This window comes from Gambusia affinis, linkage group LG09 (genome assembly GCF_019740435.1).
Source record: "Gambusia affinis linkage group LG09, SWU_Gaff_1.0, whole genome shotgun sequence".
Taxonomy (NCBI): Eukaryota; Metazoa; Chordata; class Actinopteri; order Cyprinodontiformes; family Poeciliidae; genus Gambusia; species Gambusia affinis.
This window is the reverse complement of record NC_057876.1, coordinates 16,054,902-16,067,720: the sequence shown is the minus strand read 5'-3', so window position 1 is coordinate 16,067,720 and position 12,819 is coordinate 16,054,902. Positions and strand designations below refer to the sequence as shown.

The 12,819-nt window shown below is 38.0% G+C and overlaps 1 protein-coding gene across 4 annotated transcripts in view; it reads left to right on the top strand.

The window, feature by feature from the left end:
* The window catches only part of pcdh11 (protocadherin 11), a 370,226-nt gene that overhangs the window by 305,232 nt on the left and 52,175 nt on the right, over window positions 1–12,819 (top strand). For all 4 annotated transcript variants that reach the window (XM_044126903.1, XM_044126905.1, XM_044126904.1 and 1 more), the window contains one exon: window positions 6,275–6,473. In XM_044126903.1, coding sequence (XP_043982838.1) covers window positions 6,275–6,473 — 199 coding nt within the window. The remainder of the gene's footprint in view (window positions 1–6,274; window positions 6,474–12,819) is intronic.

Sequence of the window (12,819 nt, the reverse complement as noted above, 5' to 3'; positions counted from 1 at the left end):
GGAGAATCTTAAATTTTATTCTGGACTTAAAAAGGAGCCCATGAAGGGAAATTAAATAGAATAAGTGCGATCTCTCTCTTTAATTTTCATCAGAATTCTTGCTGCAGAGGTTTGGATTAGTTGAAGGCTTAACTGCATGTTGTGGACTTCGTCATAGAGAAGAACTACAGAAGTGATAAGTCCATGTAGTAGTTTGTCAGAATCATTCCTGGAGAGGTTGTTTCTAATTTTGGCAATTCTGGAAATGAAAGAGTGGAAGAATAAGTTTGGGATTCAAACAAACAAAAACAACTATCTACACAGGTTCTTCCCTTTATTATAATTCCATCCAGAAGCGGATGGAATTATAATAGACGAGGAGAAGCGGCATTTAGCATTTATGCACCAAAAATCTGGAACAAACTTCCAGAAAACTGTAAAACAGCTGAAACACTGACTTCCTTTAAATCTCAACTAAAACCCCACTTGTTTAGAGTTGTATTTGAAACGTAATCAATTGCAAATTTATTGACGGAATCTGACTTGGTGTTGTGTTTTTATTGTTGATTCTATGTTGCATTGTGTTTTTGTGTTTGATTTGATGTGAAGCACTTTGAAATGCCTTGCTGCTGAAATGTGCTATACAAATAAAATTTGATTGAATTTGATTGATTGATCCAGATCAAGAGATTGACTAAGCAGTTTGTTTTTCAGAGGTTCAGGTTCAAATATGACAACTTCTGCCTTGTCAGAATTGAAAAGCAGAAAGTTCTCAAGGCTTCGAGACTGAAAACTACGTAACTGACTGGATTAATCAAGATTTATGACTAGATATAATTATCTATATCTAATCTATAGCTGAGACACAGTTTTTAAAGCAGGAATAGACACAGCCATATCCAAAAGCTTTAAATAATGTAGAGAGCAATGACATTAAGTTGAGATGGAAGGAGGATGACAGAGCTAAATACAGGAAACATCGAACTATGAAGAAAATCCAATAATAACTAATAATAAATCTTCACCTTTCAATAAAAAAATGACTCTAAACTTGGAGACAGAACTATAATCGTGACTTGCATCATAATAAATTCTTGTGATGAAATGATCTAGTCAAACTCCAAATGTGTCAAATTACAAATCAGAGGGAAAGCTAATCTATTTTGTCTCATCGTAAGCTATTAGAAATACGTTAGATTCACTCTAGATGTACAAAGTTGGCAGGATGTGCCCCCAAAAGTTGTAGTTGCAACTATAATGTAGTGTATTTCTAAAAATCCTTGATTCAGTAGATCTGTATGAATAACTATCCCACAGTTTTCAGATTATTTGTAAAAACAAAGATTGTTTTCCTTCCACTTCATATTTGTAATTTATGAAAGTTTTTGGTCATAGCTCCATAAAATTACAATAAAATCTGTTAATCTTTAAGCTGTAAACGTACGAAGCTGTGGCTTAGCAGTTGTATCAAAACTCTCATGTCTTCTTATTGGAAATGCGTTTTGTTTTGTCATTGTAGTCAGTGTATCTCTATCGCAGATGAGTCAATAGCAAATAAATTGATGAAAATTCATTTGATTCGTCACAAATCTCTCCTCATTCTCCCAACGCCCTTGTTAGAATCACCACCTTCACTCGTGTTCCTGCTAAGCCATCAGCTCACCCCCAGAAACACATTTCCTAACACCTATTGGGCTGCAATGGAACAACGTGTAACAGAAAACACTCAGCTCTGAAAAAATGTCATCTGCCAGTAGATTCTGTTGATGCACATTTTTGACATCATAGAATATGGGGAGACACTCTGCTTTGGACTGAGGTATTCCTTTATAGTTTGCTAGTTTTTTTTTCCTTCTTCCCTCTTCATGTGTGATGTAACAAATCACCATCTCCTCGGAGCAGATTTATGCAGGTCTAGGTGTGCCCGTGAGGTGATCCTTATCTGAAATGGCAGAGCCAATCTCCCCTGATTCACTTCTAAGTGGTCCCTGTTTATCACTCAAAGTGAGGTGGTTGTCAGCCAAGTCCTTTTCCGTGCTGCGCCAACTTCTTTGCTGTTTGGAGAGAGTGATAGTCAAGGTAAAGTGCATGGTATAATAAAACTCAAAGAGCTGTGGTCAGAAAAGGACAAGGTGGTAGGCACTTAGCCTCCAATCCTCTATCTCAATGTAACGGACTCCTATAGTAACCCGTGAATCCTGCTTCGTCTGCGTGGTTACTGGAGGTGTTTGGTGGTGGGGTGCAGCGGGATAGGATTTTCTGGCAGGTTACATGCTAGAAATTGGCATGCATTTCTGCTGTTTATTTTATCTCTGTGTACATACTTCTAAAGGCAGTGTTTTGTCTGACTCAAAGGGCTTTGTTTGGTCTTGATATCTCTTACTGCAGCTTGTCTTTGCTTTATGGATTTCTGGCAGCTTCTCTAAATAAGTGATCATGCTTGACAAAACCCTCACCTTGACTCCTGGTTATTTGTTTTCCTCTGCTTTGTTTGTCTTAATGTTTTATTCACATCAATCATTACCACTGGGAGCAAAAGTTTTATTTATTCAAGACCCAATAATGGCAGTTAATCCTAATTAATATTGTAGCTCAGAATAACTTGGTATTGAGCACATCATGAAACCAAATTAGGCTTTTTTTTTCACATCTGGCATCAGCTTGAATGAGCTTGAATAAACAGAAGTCTGAAAAAAAAGACAGGAAGACACTCCCTTTACGCAAAGTGATTATGTCCTAATTGTCACGCGCAGCTGTTTGTTCTAATAGATTCTGGGTGTCATTGTTGGAGCAAGTTTTTTAATAATTGCAATCACGTGGAGAGGGAGTCGTGCTTTCTTTTGTGGTGCTGCCAACCCTCTGTAGTGGGCCCTTTCTTTTCCTGGAACCTGGGCAATGCTTTAGCTTGCATCCTCCAGCAATTTCAGAAACAGCTGCCAAAGCTGTTTGAGAACAAGCAGATATTTAGACTACTTGAAAGCTTTTGCAAACATGGCACTCAGAGCTCTGTAACTTGCCAGTAAGATATCTGGCTCATTTTCTGTCTTAGGAAATAATATGTAAAATCAAGAAAGGAAAAGATTTGTTTTTACAAAGTCTATTAATTGTTTTCATTCTGGTCACATAGAATTTAAACCAGAAAATATAAGAATACTATTTCTTTATTTTCCCAATAGAAACGGCACAACATAAAGGTTTTGTTTCATAGTTGTCAGTTGAAAGGCACTTTGTTTCACTGCCTGCCCTTTCCTTCTCTCTCATTTTCCTTATTTCTTACGTCCTCACCAACAAATCCAGACAACGAGAGATTTGCCTCAGGATCTTGATGAATCGCGTAAATAGAATATTTAGCTGACTGTTTCAACATCACGGCTTTTGAAAATCTCTCAGTTGAGCTTTCAGGGAGCTAATTGTGTGGATTTAGGTTAGTCGACCCTTACTGATAGTTTTCAAATGAGGCTTTTTGCTTGGTTTTTGGCAGCCTGTCCTTCATTAGAGCTTGAATTTATTTTAACCTTCCATTCACCTGCTTTACAGGCCTTGTTTGTTCTTATGGAGAAACAATATGTGTTTATCAGTGCACTGTAGTGGCTGAGGGGGGAAATATGTAAGACGAGGAGCATCACCTCCTTCTGAGCTCAAAGAAGCATGTGTTAATGATGTCTTTAATTCAGGACTTGTATCTTGCTTTTGTTGCTATAGCAATGAAGAAAATTAAGATAGCCATTTGCACACCCATTGTATTTACTTTGAAAGACGTCTTATCAGTTTGAACAAAGCTCTGAATAAAAATGCAATGCAATAGCCAAAGCAAAAAGTACATTTTGCACTTTAGCGTCTCTATAATGTGATGTTAAACAAGTAATTATGCGGGGAAAAAAAGGTCAACTGTTTTACTGAAAATCTCAATTTGTGTGCATTTTAATCTCGGTATAAATACAGCTGTTCTATGAAGATATTTGGGGTTTCCAAGGGAACAGCCGGGAAAAGACATCCTCATGGTGACCAAGAAACAAACCAGACTAATCAGGGTAAATCTGGCCTTTTAAACAGAGTGTCTAGAAGAGAGCCATTGATAAAAAAGTCTTAAAAACTCTTCTTTAATGTTTCTCACAAGTCATGTACAGGACACTAGTGAAAGAAGTAATTCTGGTCGTATAAGGACAAACTTGCAAAATCCTACATATTGAGGGAATCTAATAATACACATCACCCTAAGCGCATCATACTTACTGTACAAAATGGTGCATCATGCTGTGATGAGGCTTTTCAAAAGAAACGGGAACATTCTTCAGAGTTGAGGTAAAGATGGATGGGGCTAAGTACAGTCCTGTTATAAAACCTTTTAAAAGGCTCTAAAGACTTGAGATTGTGTCAGAGTGCAACAAAGGACAACAAAATGAAACACACAGTCAAAGAAACACACAGTGAAATGGTTCTGATCAAAGCAACTTCATGTGTTAAAGTAGCTCAGTCAAATTCCAAAGCACAGTCCAATTGAGATTAAAAATTCTTTAAAACTGAGACATGCTCCATCTCGTCCTGTAATTGTGTTTTACAGGACTGCTAAGCTCTTACTCAGCGAGAGTCAATAGTATTGATCTTTAGTGTAGATAATTTTTTGCAAAAACAAACTAATACGTTTTATTTTTTTGAAACTCTGCAATTACTTATTTTATCACAAACTCCCCTAAAATACAGTAAGAATATATATATCTATATAAAAGTCAATGGCAAATGAATGTTTTTGCAGATTTGTCACTGTAATTCCAATGTGTTTTACTTTGACAGTACAGTTTGAGAAATTGTTTCCTGATTATGAAATTATCTAACTTGCCCATCATGAAAGTCAAAATATTTACCTTTGTGTCTGAGTGTTTTTTTGCTATATCAATGACCAAAACTGTGTGTTTCTTTCACTCTAAGAATTGTTAATGTGTTATCACACTTTGCCACATACAAGACCCCTTTTCTTTTCTAGCGCCAAAGAAAGGTCGCAACATGAACTTCCTCAAACCTCTGGAGAAATCAAAGAGCCCTGCACTGTTCAGTGCACTCGCATGTGATCCCAACGACTTTTATAAATCAAAGTCTCAGCCCATACACATGTTTTTTTCTACCTCCTTTGTGCCTAAATTGGGTGAGTGGAAAAATTAGGACATGGTTCAACCTGTTAACACACATCCCATCTATTCTCAGGAAGAGTATCAAAGAGGTCCTCAATTATAAGTCTTGCAGTTACTTTATTAGCTGGAAAGTAATTCAATAGACTCAACAGACCAGAAGCAGTTCTGGGTTATGAGGTCGCTCTCTCAATTTCTCTCAATTAGCGGCTCTAATGACAAGATAAAGTTTGGTCATATTTCAGCGTTGGAAGGAGGTGACGATGATCGATGCAGTGTTAATCATGCTTCTCTTAATACATTTAGGCACTTAATATCTTCTAAATGTTCCCATCCACCCATCAACAACCATTGCTGCCACCGTTCATGATGATGTTAATAGTTTTTGTTTGTGGAAGTGTGGAGAATTTGCCTCTTTGAACTGAGGAATTTGCTAGAATGCTTTTTCAATACCAGGCTCTACATATCCTAAAACGGCACACTCCTGTTATGTTTCACTCGGGTGACCAGTAAATGAGCCAGTCAGTATTTTTTTCCCGAAAGAAACACAAGAAAGTCAACGTAGTAGAAACTAGGGTCAAGGGTTACACTTTGAATTGATAATTACATTGGTTTAGAGACACAGTGGGGCTTTTAAGATGGTATATTCAGACATACCCACGCACACACGCAAACACACCCCTTCATGGGCACAGAAGAAATGGCTACCAAGACAAAACACTATTGCTTTTTTTTTCACCTAGCTCAAAGGATACAATACATGCAGATAGTTTTTGGAATAATGTGGCATTGTTTTGAGATAAGCTACCTCTGTTTTTCTTTCTTCTCCTTAGTGTACCTGAGGTGACCGGAATTTTGACTGCAGCGCTCAGTGCTTTCAGATATTACATTTTGAAATATTGAACAACAATGTTCCTTGCCGGAGGAGATTTCTCCCTCTTTTTCTTTAGCTTAGTAGATCTTGCTGTGAGGTTCTCATTTAAACCCCACTGCAAGAGGAAAAATACCATCCAATTTATAGTTTGTATGTTCTCCAATGCAATGCTTATTCTCAGACAAAAATGGAGGTGGTATTTTAACGTCAGTAAATTAATTGCTAACCACAAAACTAAGCGTCCTCTTGTATCTTTCGCTTGTCTCTCATAACACTGTTGTCTATTTATCTTCCATAGACCCAACGTCGCGTGACCTTCCATCTTCCGGATGGTTCCCAGGAAAGTTGCAGTGACAGTGGGCTTGGGGACGCAGAGCCCAGCAGCACAGCCAGTGCCACCCAGCCTCTCCCCCTCAGCTTCCCCCAAGAGGAGTACTATGAGCAAGCGTCACCTAATAGTCGCACCGAGGGAGACGGAAACTCAGATCCTGAATCTAGTGAGTAGTGATCTTTTGCATTTTTGAGTGAGCAAGCAAACATTTCACTTTGTGTTTTTTTTTTTTACTTCAAATGCTGATAATTTGATTATACCAGCTGCGATTTTAGATGACACTAATCCTCAAAGTTACTGATTATGACAAATCAGCCTCACAAATATTAAACAAGCAGACAGTTCTTGTCAGACACCTAATACAAGCCATCTGCACATTTCGGACTGCTCTTCCAGTGTAGATATGTTTTTTTGATACGGAGCATATGGCTTTCTGCTAACGATACACGTATGACACTGCAGCGGGAACCACGAGTCAACATGAAAGGTGATCCATCAGTGTCAGAACAATGTGATTTTCTATTGAAATAGACTGTACCACTGAATGTACATATGTCCATTTCCCTGTGATGTGACATTGTAACCACTTTAAGAAAATTTTGCTGTACACCACAGGTTGAAGATCTTGAGTTGCAATGTGATCTGGCATCTTGTGATTTGGTAAATAAGTAAATAGGAACAGACAACATTGGACAGTATTTGTCTACATGGGTTAAAATATAATTAGCACGGTCACACTTAAGTGTACTTTTCAAAACTAAAGAAAAATTTAAACTCAGTTTGAGAATTTTGAAGCGTATACTATATTTATAAAAGCCCACAAGAGACCATTTTCAGTAATTTCTCAGAAGTCTGACATCACATTGGGAAAAGTGTGAAACACACAATATATACTGACTGAACGTGACTGGAGTATTCCACAGCGATGCACATGCTTCACATTTTTGAACTGCACTAATATTCTGTGTGTTCTATTTCACAGTTTCTTGAAAATAAACCAAAAACCACCCCATTCATTTTAGATTCACAAATAAATGGGTTAATTAGCACCAAGCTACAGTTATTAAGGAAAATAAATTTTGTAGGGCTTATTTTTGTAAATGGTGAGAGCTTGACTGTATAATGAATGCTGTGAATTGTACCCCTGAGGTGGGAACTTTGTTGCTGAGATTTTTGTAAATGATTCACAAGACAGCTGTCACTGCATGGCTTACTGCCCAGCGATGCTCCCCATAAAAAGCGTCAACTTCTCCCTCATGCATATACAATACTTTCTCTCTCTTTTTTTCTTTTTTTTATCCCTGTTCAAGAAACTTGCTGGAGGGGAAAAAAAGAGGAAATTTTCTACCACTAGCATTGGCGATTCAAAGCCTTTTTATCAGCAGCAATGATATTGACAGAATTATTTTGCCTCACCACAGAATGGACAAGGTTATTCTGAGTGCCACCTCCTCTGTTCAAGATGGATATTCCAGTCCTAGTGAATCAGATTTTATTTTCTTCAGGTTACCTTGCGTCACATTTTGCAGACAGGACAAATGCTCACTTCTGGACATGCCTTTGGTCCTTCTGTGGTTCTGTGAGTGTAATTGTCAGCATTGCTTTCAACATAACTCTGAATTACCTGTCAAAGAATGTTTTTCGTTCTATGTAGCTGAAAAAAAGGAAAAGAATACACAGGACAGCAAAAACCAGATAGCTTTGCATACACCCACATGCAGTACAGTCACTGTGTCACTGTTGTGAGACAACAGGCCCTGTTTCTTCCATAGCAGCTGGCCTGGCATTTCTGAGGCTGGAGTGTCGGTGTGACAACCTTCATCATTTTCATACGGAGGCTTGAGCAATTTGGAAAGATTTTCCCCATAGAAAGTGCATTTAATAACTTAACTCACCCCATGTTTTTTTAATGCACCTGTACCTCTGCATACAACAACAAACACTTAAACATACATCCTCAGATCAAACCACTTTTTCCCAGGCTGTTCGTTTTAATGCATGCACAGTGTCGACTGCAGTGATTCATGTATGTGATTCATTTAGACGCAGATGCAATTATTCAACGTTTCATTAATATTCAGGGACGTAAACATGTAATACTTCATAAAACAACTCAAACATACAGTTATTATCCACATTTCCCCCTGGGCCGTGTTTGCCGAAGTGCATTACTTTTAAGGTCGGGAGCAATGCTGATGTGATAAATGCTTGTGTATTTTTACAAATCGCTTCACTAAGAAGCACCATGAAGTGAGCGCAATCCCAGAGTCTAATGTCAGTAAATGGATATCAGAACAGCTATTTTTAGTTACTTGACCACAAAGCTCCATCTAATCCACTGTTATCACAGCGGTTTTACGAATGTCGGTGTACTTCTCACTGATAAAGTGTTAGAAGCTTGTTGAAGCTGACAAGACGTGATCATATTCAAGGACAGTGCTTAAAGAGAATGGGGAGATTTATTAAATATTCATACTCATAATGTTATGTAATTCATCAGTATCACATATATTAAAGTTCTCGAACCTACAAGGATCTTTGAAATCCAGACACTACGTAATTCACTTTCAATGTGAATTCCAGCTAAACATTTACGATCAAGTGCAACGGAATATCGTGCTTAATCTGACTTTTTTTTTTTTTTTTTGCATCATTCTGAGACAAAGTCGTCTGAATCGCCCAGCTTCGTTTCGTCTTCCACAAGTTAAGTCAGATAAACTCTTGACTCTGTTCTGCGCAGTTCAAAGTGAAGACAGCTCTCGTGTGCATTGACGGTCTCAGAGATGAGTGCGTTTGGTGACAGAAGGGGGCCTAAGATGGATTAGATATGGTTTTATCAATGAGCGCCAGGACGGCATGGCGGCTTCAATTTCTTATCATATTGTCTCAATTCGTAAAGCAGGGAGAACCAGAAGAAAAAAAAAAAAAAAGGAAACGTAGCGGAAGAAGCGCGGAAAGTGAACCAAAAGAAATAGAGATATTAAAGCAGAGTGGTAGGAGCATAGTTTCTGGAGTCACAAGTTGTATTGTTTTGTAAAGGTACAGCTTAGATCTGAATGTCAGCTCGCACTGAATAATTTTCTGTGCCAAAGGCAAGCCATGTGGCCTTCTTATGACAATGAATTTCTCGACTCCTCTTTAAACCTGCATCTTTATTAGACCACCTTCTCTTGAAATAAAGTTCATATGACATTTTATGTTTCTATTATTTATGAGCTGGGTGGCTGTTCATTTTATGGGCTCTTGCCTCCCCCTCCAGGCTTTATTCGCCACCCTGCCATCACTCTTGTGCCATCGCCTTTTCTTGTCACATTTTGTTTCGAAAGGTTTGATTGCTCCATCTCTATCCCAACAAACAGATTAACATAATTTGCGTCCAGCCTCCTCACATATTTAACAACCTTATATGGCATTCAAATTTCAAACCATTTAAATTGTATCTGACCTTCTTGATTAATTTGAGCTTTGTGATGTAAAAGACAGAAAATGATATATGCCCACCCTCACCAAAGAAACAATATTTATTTTTTCTTACTGTGCATTTCCTTTATACTTTGAGTTACAGTTGATTTTCCTCTCTCACAATTTAACTCAATTTGTTTGGCATATATTTCCCAAGATTGCAAATGTATTGGAACATAATGCTTGACCCACTTAAGCTAAATCATTTTTATCTGTGGCTATGTTGATATTTGTCTTAACAGTGACCACTGACTTCTTGGCTTCTGTTAAGCTACTTTTGGAGTGAATTTTGTTTTTACTTGTTCTTTTATATTTGCTGCTCTGTTAATGCCATCCCAGCAATTCTGACATCCAGTGCAATAAAAAAAAAAAATGATACAAATTATCATGTGGAAAACAACAATCACTTTTAAGCCTTGAGACAAAGTCTACCAAAGTGGGAACAAATCCCTGACTCTAAATCCCCAACATTTTTCTAACAATACATGTTTTTTATTTTTTCCTCTTGATGATTTGTAATACACTTATTTCTTTCTCCTGTTGTCTGAGTTTTGGGGATTTAGGAGTTTGTGCTTTTTGCCCGCTTACAAGCAGCTCACTAAAAGCGGTTCTGATGTGGGGCATTAGTCTCCCAAAGACACATGAGAAAAGCTATACAGCAAAGTGCCGTATGTTAATCTGCAGCATATGGCTTTCAAATGACCACTTTGTCTGTCTGAGATCTAATCTGCTATTAAAATAAGCCAATCCCGTTTAAATACTGCAAGTTTAATAAGATTAAAGTTTTAAACGTAGTCCGTGATGCATTGCAAATCTAAAGACTTGACAAGAAGGTACAAGTTTATCAACCTACAGATTGTGATCAGTTGCTTGTGAGTATTTTTTATCCACATAATATTTTATGATTTCTGATACCAAGACAGTACCAAGTAATCTGACAAGACGATAGCACAATTTGAAGCCTTTTACTCTTTGGATTTGGCTGTTTTACTTGGTCATAGGGGCTTAACTTTTGAAACTTCTTTTGTAAGAAAATCTACATAGCCTTATATGGTAGTCAGTTTAAATCTGGATCTTGATTGAAGTTCAACTGTCTTTTATTTTATCAAGTGTGGCTCTTAGAGATGACAGCACAATGAGAGAAATAGCTTTTTCTGGGAGAGGTGCTCCCAGGCCAGATGAGAAACATAGTACCGCCAACTTGTTCTTAGATTTCTTAGGTTTCTTCTCCCAGTGACATGTCCTTGGATAACCTCCAATGGGAGGCATTCAGGGGCATCCCAATTAGATGCAGACAACACCTCAATTTGCACCTTTTACATTCAGAAGGGCAGAATCTCTAATCTAAGCCAACTCCGGATGTCCAAGCTTCTTGCCATAAATCTAAAGCTGAGTCTAGCTACCCTAAAGAGTAAGCCCACTTTAACCAATTGTATCCATGATCTTGTTCTTTCAGTCATAATCCACATCTAATGTCTCATGACCGTAGGTAAGGGTTGGAACATAAAGACAGCAGCAAATTGAGAAGGATGTGGCCTTAGGTCTTTCTTCACCATGACCAGAACCTAACAGCAGACAAGGCTACAACTCATCTGTCCACCTCCTGTCCCATCTGAGCAAAACTCGTGAATCTGGTACCAAGATAGACCAATTCTTCAGCATAAAGCAAAAACCACCTGCTAACTTGGAGGGAACAAACTGCCTTTTTCTAAATAAGTCTTCTCTAGACCCATAAAACAGATGTGACCCGCATAACCAAGTTCCATGACTTCCTTTGCAATGCCATGAGAATAAGAATTTGGTCCACTGTTTGACAGCAAGGACAAAAGCCAAACTGCTGCTCCTGAATCCATAGTTTGAAAATGATGTCTCCTGTCCAAACCTAGATTAAGCTTTTCCAGGGATGTTGACGCAGGTGACTCTTCAATACCCAAAGCACAACGTCTGACCTCCTTTACTTAACTTTTATACCACTGATCTGGTCTTCCACTTCATTGAGATTCTCCCAGTCCTCCATATGTCATTGAAAAAAGCATTTTAACAATTCCAGTGTGACACTGAATTGTAATAGTCTTAATGCAATCATCCAGCACAAAGGTATTTCTAGTAGAGGAGACAACAAAGTTATATACTGCTTCCAGAAAAAGCAAAGTGCATTTTGTGATTCAGACAATTTGCTTAGCATGTGATTGTGTAATAAGAAAAATGTTACACTATTCGCTTCACTTTGAGGGTTCTCATATGCAATTAGATGTAATGAATGTGCTTCTTAATTACATTCATTTGTGCAAATTTCCATTCCCCGCTGAATTTTTCTGGGGAAACATTGTGACACTGACCAATGCCATATCATTTGCAATGTGACTAAATCCATTCAGCATAGAACAATTAGCCGTAATTAGTGTTACAATGTCATCAGCGACCAGGGGGGAAGACTAAGCTGACATACAAGGAAAAAGAGGACCCTTGTTCAGAGTCAGAAGTCCAGTAATGCAGCAAGAGCTAGATAATTGGCTGACCACAGGTTAGAAATATGATGAACTGTTGTAGGACTGTTGAGGTTTTTTTTTTCCCACACTTTTATTCAAGTGAGGTTGGCTGAGCAGGCGTTCTCTTTAATAGCAATGCCACACTTAATAAGTGCCAGTTCAACCTTGTGCTTTTGCCAGGCACTCACATCATCGGCAGCTGACAAATGAACAGTTTCTCCACAGTAATTAAAGAGTGAAGTGCCTTGCTTAAGGGTACATCGCTGGTGGTTGAAGGATTGGAGAAAGTTTTTCTCATTTGTTTCACGCCATGACCTTATATATTCTCATGGTATCAGATTTATTCGTAAAGTGATGTGGATATTTAATTCATGCAGCACATGAAATCGTTATGCAGGCTATTCGTTTTGCTACAGTTATCTGACAATCTACCTACTAACTTCTCCAGATCATTTTCTTTTTCCACTTTATATACACCAATATGCTTCCAGACATATATTCTCTCTTTGATATAAATAAATAAAAGCCTGTGCCTTATGGCTCCCAAAACGTCTTACTACT